This window comes from Lonchura striata, chromosome 7 (genome assembly GCF_046129695.1).
Source record: "Lonchura striata isolate bLonStr1 chromosome 7, bLonStr1.mat, whole genome shotgun sequence".
NCBI classification, from domain to species: Eukaryota; Metazoa; Chordata; class Aves; order Passeriformes; family Estrildidae; genus Lonchura; species Lonchura striata.
In genome coordinates, this window is record NC_134609.1 from 17,119,769 (window position 1) to 17,138,715 (window position 18,947).

Here is an 18,947-nt window from a genome sequence, read left to right on the forward strand (position 1 = left end):
AATAATTGTTATTATTTTGTGTTGTACATGGTACCCTTTCCTGTAAGGATACTAATAAAATTGTGACCTGTGATTTAAACCAGTATTTTCAGTCTTCCCTAAAATGCACTAGTAGTAGAAATTCCATGTTAATTATGTTCGTAAACAGCTCCATCTTGTGGGAACAACAAATCAACTCTTGCCAGTGAAAAAACCCCTGAGACAGAACTGCTTGCCTTTACAAAAATAAATCATCAGCGTATTTTTTAAAAATTCACACTTTATATCACAACTTTCTCATCTAGGTGAGAAGAAGATGAATAAACAGGCTTATTGACTCCCTTAGGACACTGTCCTCTGAGGACATTTCACTCATGCAGTTTCAGGGGCTTCAGAACAACATCTGGCCTAAAACATCATCCTTTTTAAGAATATAAGTGTACCCTGGAGATCCAAGTCATCTTTGGCCATGGATAGAAATTAGGCTTTTCCTCAAATCTGCAAACAGAACTGAGACAATACACACCTGATTTACCTGTTAGGGAACATCACAGTTTACTTCTGATACTGAAGCTCATTTTCCATATATACACTTATTTCAAAGATTACCTATAGCTAATTGCTACCTCCTAATAATTATCTCAAAGTGTACATTTCAACAGATTACACTGCAACAGATGCTGATAACAGTTCACCACTTTTGAGAGTTAAATTATCAAGCATCAATACTGCAGCATCTTAGAGAGACATGAAATCCTAAAAGCATCCTAGAGATAATTCTTTAAAATCACAAGAGAAAATTCACAAAGTTCTGTTGGAAAGCAAGTGAGGAAGTAGTTCCCCTTCTAGGTCCATTTCTTCAGGAGATGACAATCACAATTGCAGATGCATTTATGTCTACCCCATAAATCTCTCTCTCTCACTGCAAATTGCTTCACATCCAGCAGTAGGAAGTGTCATGCTTAGGATACCAAAGGAATTGTTACATGTGTAATACGCAGTTCTTTCAATTTTTGTTTACATTTATACACCTCTGAATGAAGAGCCCTAAGGATCCTCTTCAGCTTTATGGGCCCCTGAAGTGAATGCTGATGGTCTGAAATACAGCATAAACTTGAACTGTGTCAAACTGAAAGACATTATTAGTTTTTATTAAAACTGCTTTCAACCTCTGATCTGCACAACTATAGATTACTAGTGGTTGATTCATACCATACAACTTTGACAACAACAGGTTTTTTTCTTGGTACGAGTCTTCAGACTGGATAAAAAAAGGTGAAAACCACTAATGTTGGAGACAGAAATTTATATTTGATTTTGACACCCAAAATACCCAAACCAACACAATGTTATCACCTTAATTTCCAATCTGGAATGAGAAAACTTTAACTTGAGTGACTACTTAGCCACCAGTACGGCAAAATCAGAGGTAGGACAGGTACTGATTTCTTTCCTAATCCACAGGGCAAGCAGGGAACCCATGAGGAGCATAAGCAGAGCTGAACAACTTTCCTGGTAATGCATAGCAGATATCTGTCTCTATTCCCAGAACTCTGTATATAAACTGAGATGCCCTTTTTTTTTTTTTTTTTTTTGACTCATTCCAACAATTGGATGAGTCATATTAATGCCAGTCTAGGTAAAAAGAAGATAGTGTAGAAACTACTCGAAAAAGGCAAAAAATAAACTAGGAGCAGAGAGTGACCTAAGGAAGAAAAGTGTCTGAGTTCACTGGATACATTTTATTGAAATTGGGATATTTTTATCTTGATCTTTCTTACCAGGCAGGCTGAAGGGAGAACAACAAGAATAAACAGATTTGAATTCAGGCCACAAGAAATAACAAAGGAGAATTTGCAGACATGCAACCATTTTCCAATTGAAAACAGTAAGATAAATTTACTTTATATGGTAAAAAACTTTCCTAAAACTTTTACTTTGAAAACTGAAACACAATATGAAAACCATGTATTTAATAGGTCTTATTGAAGACATTTTGTGTTTACATGCAAAAATATACAGAAGCACCAGAGGGCACCATCCTATGCACGAATATACCCATGGTTAAGTAATCAAAAAATCTCAAGAGAACTAAAACTTAACATGCCAAGGATTCCACACAACCTTTCAAAAAATTAATATTCAAAAAATTATCCTGAAATCATCTATTTATTCCATACATATATATTATTACTCTATGTGAGCATCATAAATGTCTTCACAAATTATTACAGGATCACTTCAAAAATATATTTCTGCTATCATTTCATACAATTATTTCTGTGCACACAATCAGGATATATGTCCTTAAATGTCTGAGTGTATGTGGGAGTAAAAGAGGACGAGAATTTCACAAGGAGGGAAATAAAAAGGTAGAAGAAAAAAAAAATCATATAATCCCAGATGTTAATTTAATACATTGACTGGACTACTGGAAGGGCAGACAATGGAAGTGCATATAGACTATTTTGGAAGTTTAGCAAATACCCCACATTTGCTTTTTCCCTTCCTCATCTCCAGTCTAGCTTCACATCTATGGCCTCTACACCAGAAAATTACAGTAACCAGACCTAAGTACAATTTCTACTGTAGTCTTCTTGTTTTAGCTTAGAAAAATAGATATCAAGAATAATCAGAATGGGAACTAAAGTAATTTTGTCTCATATCTATAGCAATAGCTGTAACTTTTCAAAGGGGAGAAGAATTGCTCAAGAACTCAGGCTTCAGGCCAAAAACATGAACTTGAAGAATTTATTTTATTAAAAATAAAATCACTATACTTTCATAAGAAAATAGTAATGCAGAAGATAATATTAATTCCTAGATGGTGATAACTCTTTCACTTAAAAATCATTACTAGAGCAGTCTAATAAATAAAAAAAAAAAATTTAAGAAATTCCATTGGAATTTTTAAAAAATTTGTATTTCTTAAAGGCTTTGGGATATTTTTGTATGTTCTTGCAAATGGGTAATGATTGAACTTTTAATGGCAATCCATATTCAGGAAAGACAAATCTGAGCTTATGGAGCATTACTGTAAACTTTTTGATAGAACAATTCTTCTAGTAATTATTTATAGGAGGTTCTAGCAGCAGCAGAGACTTTTAAAACAGATTATGTCTTTTAAAATAGCCAAAAAACATGTCAGAAGAAAACCCCAAACCAGGACAAAGAAACTCCTTATTAATGACTTGCCACCTTTCACCATTTTCACACCTCCCCCCAGCCCATCCTGTTCTGTGCCATTTCTAGGATGAATTGCAGATTTCCCCACCCCTGCCTATATTGCCACAAAGTCTTTCATTTCCTGATTACACAAGACATATGAAGCAATTAAAAACTGTATGTACACATTCCTTTCAGGATACTGATAACCACTCAGTAAGTGCCAATCAGTCACAGCTCCATGAATGCTGTGACAATGACAGGAATTACACATATCTGTACAAGAGTTGTACAAGTCTGACATGGAATGTAAGTCTTGACCATGCAACTTCTGACCTTCAACAGAAGCAAGAGAAAAAGATTCATTTGTAGAGCTTCAAATTAAGCACCATGGGGGAAAAAAAACTACTGATTACTTTGATCAATTACATGAAGGCAGAAAAAAAAGTCCCCCCAATCATGCACTTTTTATTCAATTTTTCAAAGTAATACTTTAAACAAAATACACACGCAAATATATCAACTCTCAAATGAGGAAACTGTGCTTATGGATAATCATGTTTTTAGAATTCATATCTTGCTACCAATGCCAATTTTGTTCTGATGCTAGAGATGGCTCACAACTAGTTCCCTTACACAATGCAAGAAGTAACCCTCTAGATGCTCTCCCTATTTCTCCTTTCATTGCAATAAAATCCCAAAATGAAACAACAAAGCTATACTAAATACAATTTTAAAACAAAGTAATATTTTGCACAATGAGTTTAGTGGGATCAGTGCAGCAGAAAACACTGGCATTGCAAATTAAGATTCTGCCCTTACCACAGCCCTGTCACACTGTGACTATAACCATGGCATCCCTAACGATGATAGAGTATCACACACTCCATTTGAGCTGCAATTTCAAAGGAAACACTGCAGAAACTTCCTTTGTCCTACAATATACAAAGATATTTTCTGTTTACGCAAGCTGCAAACTTTGTAGGGATTTTTCCATGGAGTAATTTCATATAGGAGGCTGCATACACCCTAAAAAGCTTTATAAAATAATGTCCAGGTGCTTCCTGTAATTCAATTGCAGTGATGGTAATAAGCACATTTCTTAAAACCTAAGCAGCCTTTCAATGCCAGATGCCACCCATGTTCCAGTTCTGCCATTCTTATTCATAATAACATCTCACCACTCTATTTAAAAGTTCACATTACATGCCAGAACAACACAGAACTCAGCTATGGCCTATTCAGAGAAAAGATTTTATTAATCTTAGTTTAGCTGTTATGCTTTGCTTGCCTGGTTTTCCTGGATGTGCAATTTCTGTCAATTGTTCTCACTAATAGTATCCTGTTTCTATGAGCAGGAAAGGGCTGAGTACAGTTTGTTAGTTAACATTACTTCCTATAAGCAGGGTCCTTATTCTGTAGTAGCAGCACTAGAGCATTCATTGTTCATGCTGGATAAGCAGTGGCTCACGCTGATGGCTGTTAATGGACATCCTCTGCAGCGAACACCAACCGATAATCAGCACACCCAGATTTGCAATAGACTTCCTCCTTCCTGTTTTTACACTGCTGACCAAGGAGATGCCTCTTCCTGCTGAGCCTTTGTGCCACTTACCGATGTATGAAGTAAGAAACTGAAAAACAAGTGCTGCACTACCACTTTTTTCCTAATTTTGTGTTGTAATAGTAGATAAAAAGGCAGCAGGGGAAACGGCGGCTTCGCTCGCTTTGGTGGTGGCTATCGCCAGGGAACGAAGTGCCAAGTTTGGCCATCTGTTTCATATTCCTAAATGGATACAAGTGGATGGAGTTGGAACCTATGTTATTTCATAAAGTAGGGAACTGAAGTCTATATAGCAGTATTTTTATCTTCCTTTAATATTTTCAGAGACTGTTTGTTACATAAATTGTTATATTTTAAAAGCAATGGATTACTCTGTAAACTAAATTGTGAGCTTTTAACTTCTTTTTAAAAATCTGATGAGATTTCTATTACACATGTACAAGAAATAACTAGGCCTCCATTACAACCTCTAGCTAATCTGTCAACTTTATCTAGAGCACTTGAGACATAATCTTCTAGATAAATACACACCAATTTTTTGGAAGAAAATAAATTTCAAATTTCAACAATCTCATATGTGTGTTCGCAAGACATACAAAATAGAACAGAATATTTCATGTCAGAAATGTTTAAGTTACTTATTTCAATAGGCTTTGAATATCAACATTACACAGATGTAAATACATTATTTCAGAAATTTAAGAAGTTCCAGATAAAATAAAATACCTAATAATTAAAGTTTCAAAACCAATTAGATTAAGAATGTATTCTATTTAATACAGATCAAACCGAACAATCCTTTCCTGCATCACACTCCTCTGCAAACATATAACCAAAGCATGTATTTTACAATGATTTTGTATTATTCATTTTTGTTAATTCTATGAGCTCACATAGACTATACATATAAATCATCATGTATTTAATTAATGTAAAACAACAGTCTGTGCTGTATATTCTTTGCATATCTCCCAGGATCACTGAAGAAAGTAAAACATGACTTCTAAAAAAAGTCTGTTTTCAATTCAGAAGCTGAACTGAAACCCAGTGTTTCTCTCAGTTAGGAAGCCATTAAGAGTGTTGATGCAACTGACTAACTCCAGTTCTCTACCTGCTTGATGAACAAACTAAGAAAATCTGTTAATTTCTCTGCAGCTTCTTAAATTTATGAAACATACCAGAACAAATATGCAATATAAAACAGTATCTGCTGTTTTACTTTTATATTGAAATTAACTGAAAACAAAACTTGTAAGAAAAACATTGTTTCTATGAACAAAATAGGGAAAAAATCCTTCAAAGCCATTCTATGCCTAAGGAAGCGTGCAAACTGTGAAAGTCCCAAAACTTTGATAGTTTAAACACTTCCTTTTGAAGCTGAAATGTCTCAAAAGTATCCCCCAGGTACATATATGACAGTATATGCTTTATTAATTTTGTATTACTCTGATTCACAAGAGAATTGCAAGTTACACTCACTGCAATTTTGCAAGCAAATTCCTTTCCCTGAGACACAGTGAAAATCCCACTCACGGTATTAGAATTGAACACTTTTCTCATGCTATATTAAAAAAAAAATCCCCAGCGTCTTTTAGGTCTTCTCTGTCCAATCCCACATCTCTTTCCATCAAGGCTGATGCACTCTAAAATCTGTTTCCTTCCTTCTTAATACCTCTGTCAGTGATTAAGTTCTCTACTAGTTTGCTATTGCTGGCAAAGGTTGAGGTACGGAAGGGCTTCAGCCAGGCTCCAGGAGAGATCATTAACTCCTTCCTGCACAGGAAGGACCCAGTTTATCAGGAGTACAGATAGCTTCTGTACTGGACATGTACAGGATGAGGAAGAGAAACATTGTTGAAAACACTTCATTGAGCTGAACCTCAAATTGAACTGTTATTGTTATACCAAGCTCTGCGGTGATAGGGATTAGGTTTGGTCATTTCAAACATCACCAGAAAATAGGCAGAAAGCCTAGCCACACCTAGATTTTACAACTAGCCACCACAAGTCTTTCAGAAAGATAAAATCTCATGTGATTACCTGATGCTGATGCAAAGCTAGCACTGTATTTCTGAATGAGTTAGTACTTAATAGTTTACTACAACCCATAAAAATAGTTCTCTATTTGCAAATCCTTTTCTGGCATTATCTTAAAAGCACATTATTTAAGACATATTAATCCTCTTCAATTTGAATGAGCTCATTTTAGTAGTAGAATACATAAAATGCAACATGACAAAGCCTGCAAATACACCAGCACTTACCAGTTAAAACCAGACTTATATTTAACTGAATTATGCTAGGGCTCCTCAGGTAGATATCAATGGTTCAGCCTGGAGCACAGGCTGTGCTGTTGGCTTTCAAAAAAAAATCTACAAGGAAGTAAGCATCAGTGTGACTGGCATTTGTGAAGAATGTCAAATTATGCACTTCCTATGCACATGGCAGGTCCAAAATCTGGGTCACCAGACACTTAATAAAATCAGCTTGATCAACAAGTCAATGAAGAGATGTCATGAATAAGAACTGGCTTTTCTGAATTTAACTGAGGTAAGAGTGCACAAGCATAAGCCGGTCATATGAAGAGACGGCTGAATTTAAATGAAACAATGAAACGAAGTGCATGAAACACCTACTAAGTACACTATTCTGATGATGATGTATCACATGATTCCCCTATTTTAAAAGCTTTAATTTATTTTTAAATTTGTTCCCTAAAGACTAGGACAATTCCAAGCTCTTTGATAATGCCTGTGAAATTGGAGAGAGCTGTTTCAGAACAATTCACACAGGTTACTAGCTAGGTTAAAGCTTCACTTGGCAGTTGCCCATTTGGAAATCACTGCAAGAACTGAGTCAGAAGCTGATGTGTGAAATGTTAAAAGATCAAGATAACCTGATTTGCAGATACATATTCCAGGACAAACTTAATCAGCATTGAACCTAAAGACTTTTTCAAAACAACAAATAAAAAAAAAGCAGTGCAGATATGATTACCTGCAAATAGTTTCATCAGGTTTTATAAAAACTTGAAAAGTAATACGTTGAAACTTGCAGCAATGTGATTCCTTATAAAATACTTTTGCTACTAATGGCAAATCTGACTAGGCTATAGAAAAATCAGAACTGCAGTTCTGCTGCTGTATGCCAGATTAATCAGTTTGCAGCACACACTCTTTGTATGCCCTTTTGACTCTATATAATGGACTAGCAATAAAAAAAAATTGCTCCTTCATAGCAATACACATCACACAGACAGTTGCTTTATCTGAGTGTTGTCTTTCAACTTAAGTACTTGGAATACCATCAAACCCTACACCAAATAACAAAATCTGCAACTGACACTACAAGCAATCCTCTATTTTTTTAGGATACACTGATTCACAGCAACCTGGTCATTCTCCTTACTCCACAACAATCCAGTTACAAAACAGAAATTAGCTATTATAATAAAGATAAACTGATATATAAATATATGTGCTGGTTTAGGCTGGAGTTAATTTTCTTCCCATGGCTGGTATGGGGCTGTTTTGGATTTGTGCTGCACACAGAGCTGATAACAGAGATGTTGCTGTCATTGCTGAGCAGAGCTCACACAGAGCCAAGGCCTTTTCGTGCTGCCACCCTGGCCAGGAGGCTGGGGGGAGACACAGCCAGGACAGGGGACCCCAACTGACCAAAGGGCTATTCCAGAGCAGATGGCATCGTGCTCAGTACACAAAGTGGGGAAAAGGAGGAAGGGAGGAGACATTTGGAGTGATGACATTTTGCCGCAACAACCCCCTGCAGCACTACAGGCTGGGAACAGAGTGGCTGGACAATGCCCAGGCACAAAGGGACCTGGGGGTACTGGTCGACAGCCAACTGGACATGAGCCAGCAGTGTGTCCTGGTGGCCAAGAAGGCCAAGGCCATCCTGGCCTGTATCAGGAGCAGTGTGGCCAGCAGGAGCAGGGAGGTCATCCTTCCCCTGTTCTCAGCACTGGTGAGGGCACACCTCGAGTGCTGTGTCCAGTTCTGGGCCCCTCAGTTTGGGGGAATGTTGAGATGGCTGGGGCCAGGTGGGCGTTGGTCTCTTTCTCCAGGCAGCAGCTGACAGAATGAGAGGACAGAGCTGTGCCAGGAGAAGTTTAGATTAGAGATCAGGAAAAAATTCTTCACTGAGTGACTGGGCACTGGAATTCTCTGTCCAGAGAAGAGTGGAATTATTGTCCCTGCATGTGTTCAAAAAAAAGACTGGATGTGGCACTTAGTGCTATGGTTTAGTTAATGAGGAAGTGTTAGGTCATAGGTTGGACTCAATGATATCAAAGGTGTTTTCCAACCTAGTTCATTCTGTGTTCCAGAGTAACCACTACTTGTGACAGGGTCCCGCTGTCATGGACATGACTGAACAGCTGTCTCCCCATGGGATGCAGTGAATTCAGTCCTTGCTTGGCTTGTGTGTGCAGCCTTTGCTTCGCCTATTAAACTGTTTCTACCCCAGTCCTCAAGTTTCCCAGCTTCTACCCTTCTGATTCTCTCCCCCAGGCTGCAGGTGGGGGAGTGAATGAGCAGCTAGGTGGGCTTTGCAGTCTCAGCTCAGTGCTGCTTTTACCAGTGCAATGCAGTCCTAGATCAGTGGAAGGTGACTGCAGCATACTGCAGCATCAGACAGAAACACATCAACTGAAAGGTGCTAGTGGGTGTGATTTCTTCAACCAGAGACAACAGGACAGCAAAATGTCTTCACATGAGGCTCTCTAAGAACTCTGCAAAGAAGTTTCATGGCCAGCACAACTTAAAGCAACCTAGAAGATGCTCTAACATCTACCAGGCAACAGCTTTGTGATGACAGATTTCAGAAAGAGAGAACTGAATTAAAAGCATTTTTACATTGACTTTTAAGAAGCACTTTCCAAGTTGTGATTGTCAGTTAAAACTACAGAGTACATTCTGCTTATAGATAGATACATCAAAAGACACAGCACCTCCATATCAACTTCACCTTAGCAACTTCCATTATCAAATCCCCCACAGTTTTTATATTTAATTTTTCTTTTGTATTTTTGTTCAGTCAACGGATTGTGGGCCTGGAGGTACTCCCCTGACAGGCTGAGTATGTATGGGAATCACAGAACACTGCAGACTTAGTGACGCAAAGCTCACAAGACGAAGTGTTCAGAGAAAGTCTACCATATGCTTAGGAAATATTTTGCCAAGCTCGAGTTTAAGAGGTAATTCATCTTTCTAGAAAAAAAAGCTTTGAAATACTACACATTACCACAGACTCAAAGAAACTCATATCTATAGTAGACAGGACACTGGCAGAACAACTTCTACTCTGTCAAGTTCCACTTTGACCTTTTTCAACCAACCATAAACTAACCATCATATAAGGTCAATTATTTTCTTCTAAAGATAATTTGTCTTACTAGCTACCACAGCAAGTCCAAATGACTATTCAAGAAGTGTTAAAACACAGAGTTCAGTGAGGGCCTTACATTTTTTGTTATTAAGTTTCTGATTTTTCTGTTGTGGTTGTTGAGAGGATTATGGAAATTGCCTTTCTTTGTCTTCTTCCACTTCCTTTCAAAGATTAGAAATAAGATAGCTCTCCCTGAGAGAAGCTCAAAAGTATGCATGCAACATGAATACAATATTAACATGTTCTATAAAAAGGTGAGAGTGATGAGCCTCTAACAAGTTTTGTCATTAATCTCATTTTGTTAGCTATTAAAGCCAAAAAGATGCTGATAAAAGCTTCAAAGAGTCCGATGAAAAAAAAAAAATCCTGGCTTGCTATAGACACAGTCTTCCTATTTAATGAAAGGCATGTTGGCTTGAGTCTCACTTATAATGATTCAGCATGTGTTACTGAATTTAGAGATGCAAGTAAAATAGCAGCAAATTTAAATTGATAAATTAATCCAGTTAAAATCTTAAAAGGAAATTAACTTAATTCAATACAATCTCTTCACTTCTTGAGATGCAGAGCAGTCTTTAGGAGCTTATTCTCCTAAATAGTAAATAATCCCAACTGCACTAGCTGTATGCCGATTCCTCCTATAAAGCACCTATATTTCACATTCATCTTTATGGGTGGATCTCAGCAGTAGAAAATCATCTGCAGGATCAGTCTGTATGTTGTTCCTTACCTGCAAATTATACACAAAACCATTATATATCAATAAATGTTATTATTTCTTATATCATAAGAACAAGCACTGCCAGTCCTATAGCAGGGTAGGAAACAGCACCCTGATGGTGACAGCTATACCCAACCAGCAAACAAAACACTGAAGAAAAAAAGGAGCAAAAATGTGTTTCCATGGAATCTAAATACGGCCCACAAGAAAAATGTACACTTCCTTCATGAAGCATGGATGCACTATGAAGACATTAGTATCTTGATAATAACAATTAAGAATAAGTCAGATCTTGCATATCCTACAATCTTCAGCATTTAATATTACCTCATGCTACTTATCCAACCACTCACCTCAAGTCCTTCTTTTGTTCTGCTATTTAAGTAGGTATGTTGGTACTTTATTTGATGTGGCAATGCTATAAATATTCTCCTAGCATTACAACCCAGAGATTACAAAAATATTCCATTTCACATAATGAAATTAATGTAATCTCAGTCATTACATGAGACAACTGGCTTCAATAGCTTCTGTGACTAGAAATCAATGGATCACTTCATGTTGTAGCCTTATGCAACTGCACGTAGAATTACTCAACTCATTTATTTGATTCATACTGTTTAGCAAGTAAAACCTAGTTCTGATGCAGAAAATAATGCTCCATTTTACATTCATGCTTCTTTCGTTGAAATAGATCTTGTAATTTGATGTGGGATTTCAGACTTTTCAGTTTCACACAGCAATTCACAAATTTTAACAGACAGCTGAGCAGACGGCTCAAGTTTTGATCTCAAATACTGCTGTTCTCAGGAAATAGAAGCATATTTCTGTGGTGTTGGCTGGACTTCTTTCAAAACAGTCAGCCAGGTGTAACCACTCTTTCACCGAATTTCTTTATTTGTAATTGAACACTAGAGGTTAAATCAGACCAACATCCACTTTTTCCCTAAAAATCCTGAAAGTCAGCAATGCAAAATTTCCTTACTGGAAAATCAGTGACAGAACAGAAACTTGAGAAAAAATAAGAAATTAAATTTAGTATTTATAAAAAAAATCAGCATATTTTAAATGCTTAATATAGATAAGAGATTCATATGGTCCCTTCCCCATCCACACCTGTGGATGCCTTCTTCTGCTGTGTAGCCTAATACTCTGTCCTTTCTACAGGTGACTCTGATATAAGCTCTATACTGAAGATGGTGGCGAAACTGCAATTATATTTAATATTTTGTTGTGTTTTTTTGCAGGCATCAGCTTCAATCTGTCTGGGCTTGTTAGATGAAACATGGTGAAACTGCCTCCAGGGACAGCTCAAGGCTGAAAGCATCCCAGCTACTTTCTCTCAGCCTAAGCCCCCAGACCCTCACAGGTGAGGTTCCTTGTGATGCTCAGCTTCAGTATCTCCACACTGTATTTCCAAAAGCAGCTGTGCTTAAGGAACATGAGGGGAGATGAGAGTGCAGTTTGCTCCAAGCTGACCTCCAAGGCCAGACTGAGCCAGCAAGCGGTCCCCGTGTGATGTCTAGACAAGCCCACCACACTCCCCATGGGGGCTCTCAGAGGATTGATTAGCCCCAGCCTCACACAAATGCCCAGACTGCCACCTCCCACACAGCTTTGGAGGATTCACTGCAGACACACTAGCTAACCTCAAAATCAACTGCTGTGATGTGTGAAATGACCCATTTAGCATGCAACAGAAACTTCTCTTCCACCAGTTCTCCGGATGGAATTCTCACTCATGTGACCCATGTTCATCCTTTCCCAGCCAGGTCCACGCTCTCCAGCCGGCACCATTCCCACTGCAGGAAAAGCCAGCAGCACCATGCTCATTGCTCTGCAGCACGCTGCCACACAAACTGCCTTTTCCAGTTTTCTGCACACAGGCTCACTGTATCTTTTCAAAGAGATAACATTCAAATTCACAGTTCTCTTCCCCGTCTGGCTAGTGCCTATGTTTTTTTCACTTCTTTCAGACATCTTTAATCGGGGAAGCACCAGCAAAGCTCCATGATGAAGATCCCCTTTCCCCTGTGTTTCCTCAATAACCCAATTCACTTTCCACAGGCCCTGCCCTTATCTCCCAAGCTCTAAGTGAAACGTACTTCCACATTCGCCTCTAACAGGAAAGGTTATGCAAAACCTTTTTTTCAAAATGCAGGCTAAGCCATTTGGCAGTATGTGGAATTGGAGGAAAAATACAGAAAACCAAACCACTGCAGTCATGGCATACCAGAAATCTTCTAAACACCGTCACATTTCCAAGCAAACTGACCAGGGACTAGTAGGTATCAGACCGCATCATTAGAGGTTGCACAGTGGAGCAATACAACACCCACCCATGATTCGGTTTCGGCCCCGTTCTCAGCACAGAGCCGGGGGTACCGGCACACCCCGAAGCTGAGCCGTGCCCAAGGGCGGGCAGCAAAGCCCGGCACTGGGCACGGCGGGCGCCCCGAGCCCGGCCATCCGCGCCGAACCAGGGCCGCGCCGTCCCGAGGCCGCACGCCAGCCCCGCCGGAGCCGGGCCGTGCCCAGCTACTGCCCCGGCTGACAATGCCAGGGAGCGGCCAGCCGGAGCTCGGCCCCCCTTCCCTGTCAGAGCGGCGGCACGGCTTGACAGCCCCGCTCCCTGCCCGCCGCAGCGCCCGGGACGGGGGCCGGCGGTCGGGCCCCCACGGAGCGGCAGCGGGGCTGCGCGTCCCCTCCGCACCCGGCGCGGCCGCTCCCGCCGGCGGCGCTGCGGCGGCCCCGCGCCGTCCCCGGGGAGCGCCTGTCAGAACGCGCGGCCGGGCCGCGCCGCGGCTCCCCGGGCCGGCGAGCGGGCAGGGCGGGGGAGCCTCACCCGCCGGCGGCGCCGCGGCCGCCGCGCCCCGCACCTCAGGGTGGGTCCCACGCAGGCCGTGTCGGTGCTCTCGATCTCCTGCAGGATCCGATCATGCTCGGGGAGACTGTCCGCCATCTTGGATGGGAGGGACCCGCCGGCCGCGCCGCTGCGGGAGACGCCGAGGGAGGAGCGGCGGCGGAGCCCGGCGGGGGCCGGCGGCAGCGGCCGGGGAGGGTTTGCCGGTGCGGGGGGCAGGGGCAGGTGGCGAGGCGCAGGTCGAGCCGGGCCGCGCCCTTCGGGTTTGCACCGGCTCGGCGGTGCTCCGCTGCCCTTGTCACGGCAGGGCTAGGCCGGGGGAGTCCGGCAAAGCCGCTCCGTCCCCGCGGCATCTCTGAGCGCTGGTGTCCGGCAGAGACCGCGGGCGGCTGCGCCCGCCGGGCCTCAGCCCCTGCGGCCCGCTCAGGGCTCTGTGGCAAACGAGGGACGCGCAAAGTGCGGCCCCTGTCCCGCACGGGCCGGCTGCCCGCCCACCGCACCGCGCTGCAGAGACGCCTTGAAGGCTTGTAGGGTTCAACACGACCTTTTCCACTGAGCTAGTTCTGGTTTGGTCTTGTGGCTAGTTCATGGTGTGGTCTTGTTTTTTTATTATTATTTGGTTTGTTTTGATTCGACCGCTCCCGCACGTGCGGGCTGTGCCCGTCCCGGCAGGGAGGAAGGCACCGAGCCCTGAGCTCTGCGGGGGTTTCTGCATTCACGTTATGTCAGTCTTCATTCCTTCCATTCTTTACGTGATAGAAACTTGGGGGTCGGGGTAAAAATAGAACAAAACCAAGACAAAAAAAAGTTTTGCACCTTTATATGCAGTGGCTTGCTGTTTGACTAGAAACTGACATAGTGTTTCCTAATGCCTTGTACAGCAAAGCGTCTTGTGTCAACGAAGGAGGAATAACCTATTTTCTATTTAAATTTTACACTTCGTGGCCTGTGGCCAGGGATTAATTAATTCTTGGGTTTTGCATGTTCAGGAGACAGGATGCACCTGCTTTCTGGGCAAAATGATCTGCACACAAGTGGGAAGTTCTTGTGAAGAAATAGGCCAGATATGTAAAACTTCAGGGTGATGTGTAGCTACATTTTCCAGTAAGGAACTGACAACATTTGACAAATGTGAATGCATCAAAGTCTACAATTGCATTTGGCATCCTTCCAGTTATTGTTATCAAGCCCATCATCTCTCCTGCCCTGGTGCAACTACACCTGTACACGAGTTAATAAATGGCACCGAAGACAGTGCACATCTTGTCTATGCTTGTGCCTATATCATATTCAGTGTTGATTCAGGTTGTTGATTCACCTACTAAATCAACAAGGACTATTCTGAATGTAGACAAGTGCTTACAAAGTGCATAATTAAAAAAAGGGAAAAATCCTACCACTTGTATTTCCTTCAAGAAATTACTCAAATGCTGTAACAGTTTTCCCACGTTTCTTCTTTTTTTTTTTCCCATCACCAAAATACTGAAGTTATAGATTGACACATTTTTCAGGGTATATTTAATTTTCTTTTTTTAGCCTGATCGTTAATGCAACCTGACGCCTACAGTGCTAGGCAGGCTATTTTTAAAACTCTTCTACAAATACTGACAATATACTGAGACAAATTACATTGCAATCTTATATATATTACTTTTTAAAGGAGAAATATGCAGAGGAATTTCTTCAGTTGCACTTTTACCATTAAACAGTTTCCGTAAGCTACAAATAAAAAAAAAAAAAAATCTTCAGCTATTTAGAAATATCAGCAGTAAAACCTTAAGTAGTTCTGTCTTTGGTGATTAAACAGAAGTTTCATTTATTAAAAATTTAAGAAGCACTTAATTCTTTAAAAATGTAGCTGTTAACTTTAAACTTAAAACACTGTTACGCAAAAAAGAAAATTTCACCTTGTTTTCATTTTTGAGAACACTTTCTTTTTTCACAAATCTGCAGCCAGCCATCAGAAACAGATCAATTTGTCCAGGTGAAAAGAAAGAGCAGAGTAGGTGACCTTGGTTTGTAGTTTTTCACTTAGGGCCAATCACATTGAAATTAAGCTCAACTTTCTGGTAGGCTTCAGGGTCAGGAAAACAAAGTTTCTAATATATTGTGCTGACTGAAAGAACAACTATAGAATGGAACACATCCATCATAAAGAGTATAATACTAAAAAAAGAAGCATACCTTAAGGTGGTTCCAAGAGGCAGCTCAAAGGACTGGATCTCAGCAAGGGCATTTTCATATATCTGATCTTTATTTTCTTCTAGATAAAATTCTGAGAGATTTGACTTACTTTTCCTTGCCATAGAGTAGGATAAAACTAATCTAACTTTAGGAGAGGACTTTTATTCTGATTATTATAGTTGACTAAGTGACCGTAGTCAGCAAAACCAAGCATAAAAAAAAAAGATCCTGTGCTAACCTCGTGACTCTTGAGGACTTTGTGTCCAAGAATGGTGCACAGCTGCTCTTTTCCTGTCTGCTGGTATCATTTGCCTCTTATGCACTACCCAGGGCTGCACAGTCTCTTTTGTGTGTGTGTGCCTAATACATATTAGTCTTAACAACAAAATTCCTGCCAAAATAATATTTTTGCATTCTTGAAATAAATATTAAACCTGAAATTTAGGCGTTTTGAAAACACAACTTTAAAGGAATTTTAGACACTAGACATCAATGCTTAATTACTCTGATAAGTTTTATGAGATTATTTTTTTTTTAATTAGGTTTTCCTTTTGCTATATAAAAAGCTTGCACACAAGGACTTAGCTGGATTTATGAAAAAGATTTATGGATCTCCTAAAGCAGATTAGAAAAACAGAAACATTTATGTTCTCATAATTTTCCTTTTCAGCATTAGTAGTTGCTATTTATAATAATAAATTGCAGAAAAAGCTTTGTGATAACTGTTGGGTTTATATGTGTGAGCAAAAAAAAAAGCTGTTACTAATTTATTACCTGCATGGAAAAAAATGGATAACAAATGTTGAGAGTAGTGCTGCTGTCACATCATTTTCATGATGATGGCAAAGAAAACACTTTGCACAACTGCCATGGATTACTTTAATTTCAAACATGAGACTGGAGTTCTAGATCTTTAAGTTTAAACAACTGTTTAGAAGCCTAATTCAATATCATTTGGATAATCAATATATTTTGTTTTTTATAAATATTTCAAAGGTTTTAATCAGAATTTGGCTCCTGATCTCAGTGCTGTCCTGACAGAATTGATTAATCCAGACACTCGTGGTGCAGTCAGCAGTTAAGTGCAAGGAAACAGAGCTTACTCACTTTTGAGCAGAGTGATAAACAGTTTATTCACTTCTCTGTGCCCAGTGGGAACAATGAGGAGATGGGTTCACATCAGTAGCAGTGGGAAGGAGCACTAAAGGTTGCAGTGAGTTAGGGCTACATACAGATTTGCAATGTTTTTCCTTGAACAAGCTGCTTTAACCACCGGTTTATTTTTGAACCAAAATTAAGCAATTGCTCTGTTAGCATTATTATGCAATACATTTCCTGCTTTCATGTTCTACGTGGAATTGTGAGTAATTTTTACACTTTTCACCAGAAATGAGAGCCTGCGATTGACCCATTCAGCCACTGGATGTCACACAAACGCAGATGAAGGGAATGATGTTGAAACTACTCATTCTAATCTTAACAGTCACCAGATTCAGAATTAATTTAACAATTATGAGGTGACACTGTGCAAGTAAACTGTAAATACTATAACAAGCTTAAGCTTATTCGTGTGATGGAAGAAAGTACATCTACTGCCACTGTGGAAGAGCAGAGGCAGGGCAGGTAAATCAGAGGTGCCTCAGACATCTACACCCAGCCAGCACACACTGTGGCTGGCAATCAAAATAGAACTCAGTGATGGAAGCATGACGATTTATACAAAATGCTTTTATGAATACGTGATTTTAAATTAGTTCAATTCTTACAGAGGCTTTGGGTGAAATTTCTTTTTCCTCCTCTTCCAAAAATTTAAACAGTAGCTTGCTTTAGGAAATCAGCTAACCAAAATAAACAGGACTCTGAATCTGTTGTGCAAATGTTCTTGTTGGTATCGCAGCTGCCTGGAAATAAATATGTTTAATAACAAAGCAAAACAATGTAAGAAGAAGCAAACAAATACAAAGGTGAATGACCAAGAAATAGGCAGATGTTAGAGTCTCTTCAGTTGTGGCAGAGGGTGTTGAAGTACCTTGGTTCTTTGGACAGGATCAGACCAAATTGCACCAGGCCTGGCTGCTCAGCTCTCCAGGGTGTTTTTCACCCCCACTGAACCTAAGACCATGACACCCAGAGGATGATCCAAGGTGCAGTGGTGGATCTGTATCTGACCTGAGATCATGGGCAGCAGTACATTAACACCTGCCAAAAGCCCTTTCTGCTGCAATGACCCTGCTTCTACCCTGTGCTGTCTGTCCAGCCTCTGCTCCCCTTCCCCACTTCTGTCATCTGCTCCTCCCCACCATAATTCCAGTGCTGATTAGATGTGCCCAGCATCTACATCTTTCAGTCACACAGGAGCTTTTCCTGTTTCCAGCTGAGCTCAGGGCCACTCTCAAAAGGTTTAGGGAACTGCCTTGTTCAAGGAAATAAAGTATTTTTTGTAAAAATACAAAGGGACAAATTCAGTATAGGCACTTGACATCCGCTTCTGGCAGAACAGTGTATCTTTGCTTCACAACTATACACAACATACTTGGAGGCTACAACTAAATAGTTTGTCACCAAAGACAATGCTAAGTAATTTTTTTCTCCATGCAGAAAAGGACAGTAGACATTATCATTTCTGAGGTATCATACTTGTACTTGTTCAGATTTAACCAAGTTAAGAAGCCTGAGAAGGTATTAATCTTCTAGAAGTTCCTGGCAGAAAAATAAGAAGGTATCTTCTGTGCTGGTTAAATTCACACTATTTCTGTGAAGGAAGTATTTCATTATCTGGATAGGCAGAAATCTCAGGCCCTGTAAGATGTAGAGCTGTTGCCATCTTTCCAATCATCCTGAGGTTTTCCTTTGAAAAAATGATCCAAAGCACCTATTTCATGCTGAAGGTGTAAAAACAGTTTGCAGCTCAGAAGAGAGCAAGAGGGGAAATTGAGGCAAATTATCAACAATATTGTGAAACAGGATGCAAAGGCTTGTCTAAAGCAAAACCACTTTCACCACGTCCTTTCTCCCCTTCCTCCCCTAATTCCTACTCTTCCCCAACCCTAATGAGATACCAGAGG

The 18,947-nt window shown here is 40.2% G+C and overlaps 1 protein-coding gene across 2 annotated transcripts in view; it reads right to left on the reverse strand.

The window, feature by feature from the left end:
* The window catches only part of EXOC6 (exocyst complex component 6), an 87,201-nt gene extending 71,133 nt beyond the window's left edge, over positions 1 to 16,068 (reverse strand). Inside the window, exon 1 of one of the 2 annotated variants that reach the window (XM_077784642.1) lies at positions 15,883 to 16,068. In XM_077784642.1, the coding sequence (XP_077640768.1) occupies positions 15,883 to 16,004 (122 nt within the window). In that variant the 5' untranslated portion in view covers positions 16,005 to 16,068. Of the gene's footprint in view, positions 1 to 13,714; positions 13,854 to 15,882 lie in introns of those variants that run through there. The other variant, XM_077784641.1, reaches the window with a different exon arrangement.
* Positions 16,069 to 18,947: the final 2,879 nt, after the last annotated feature.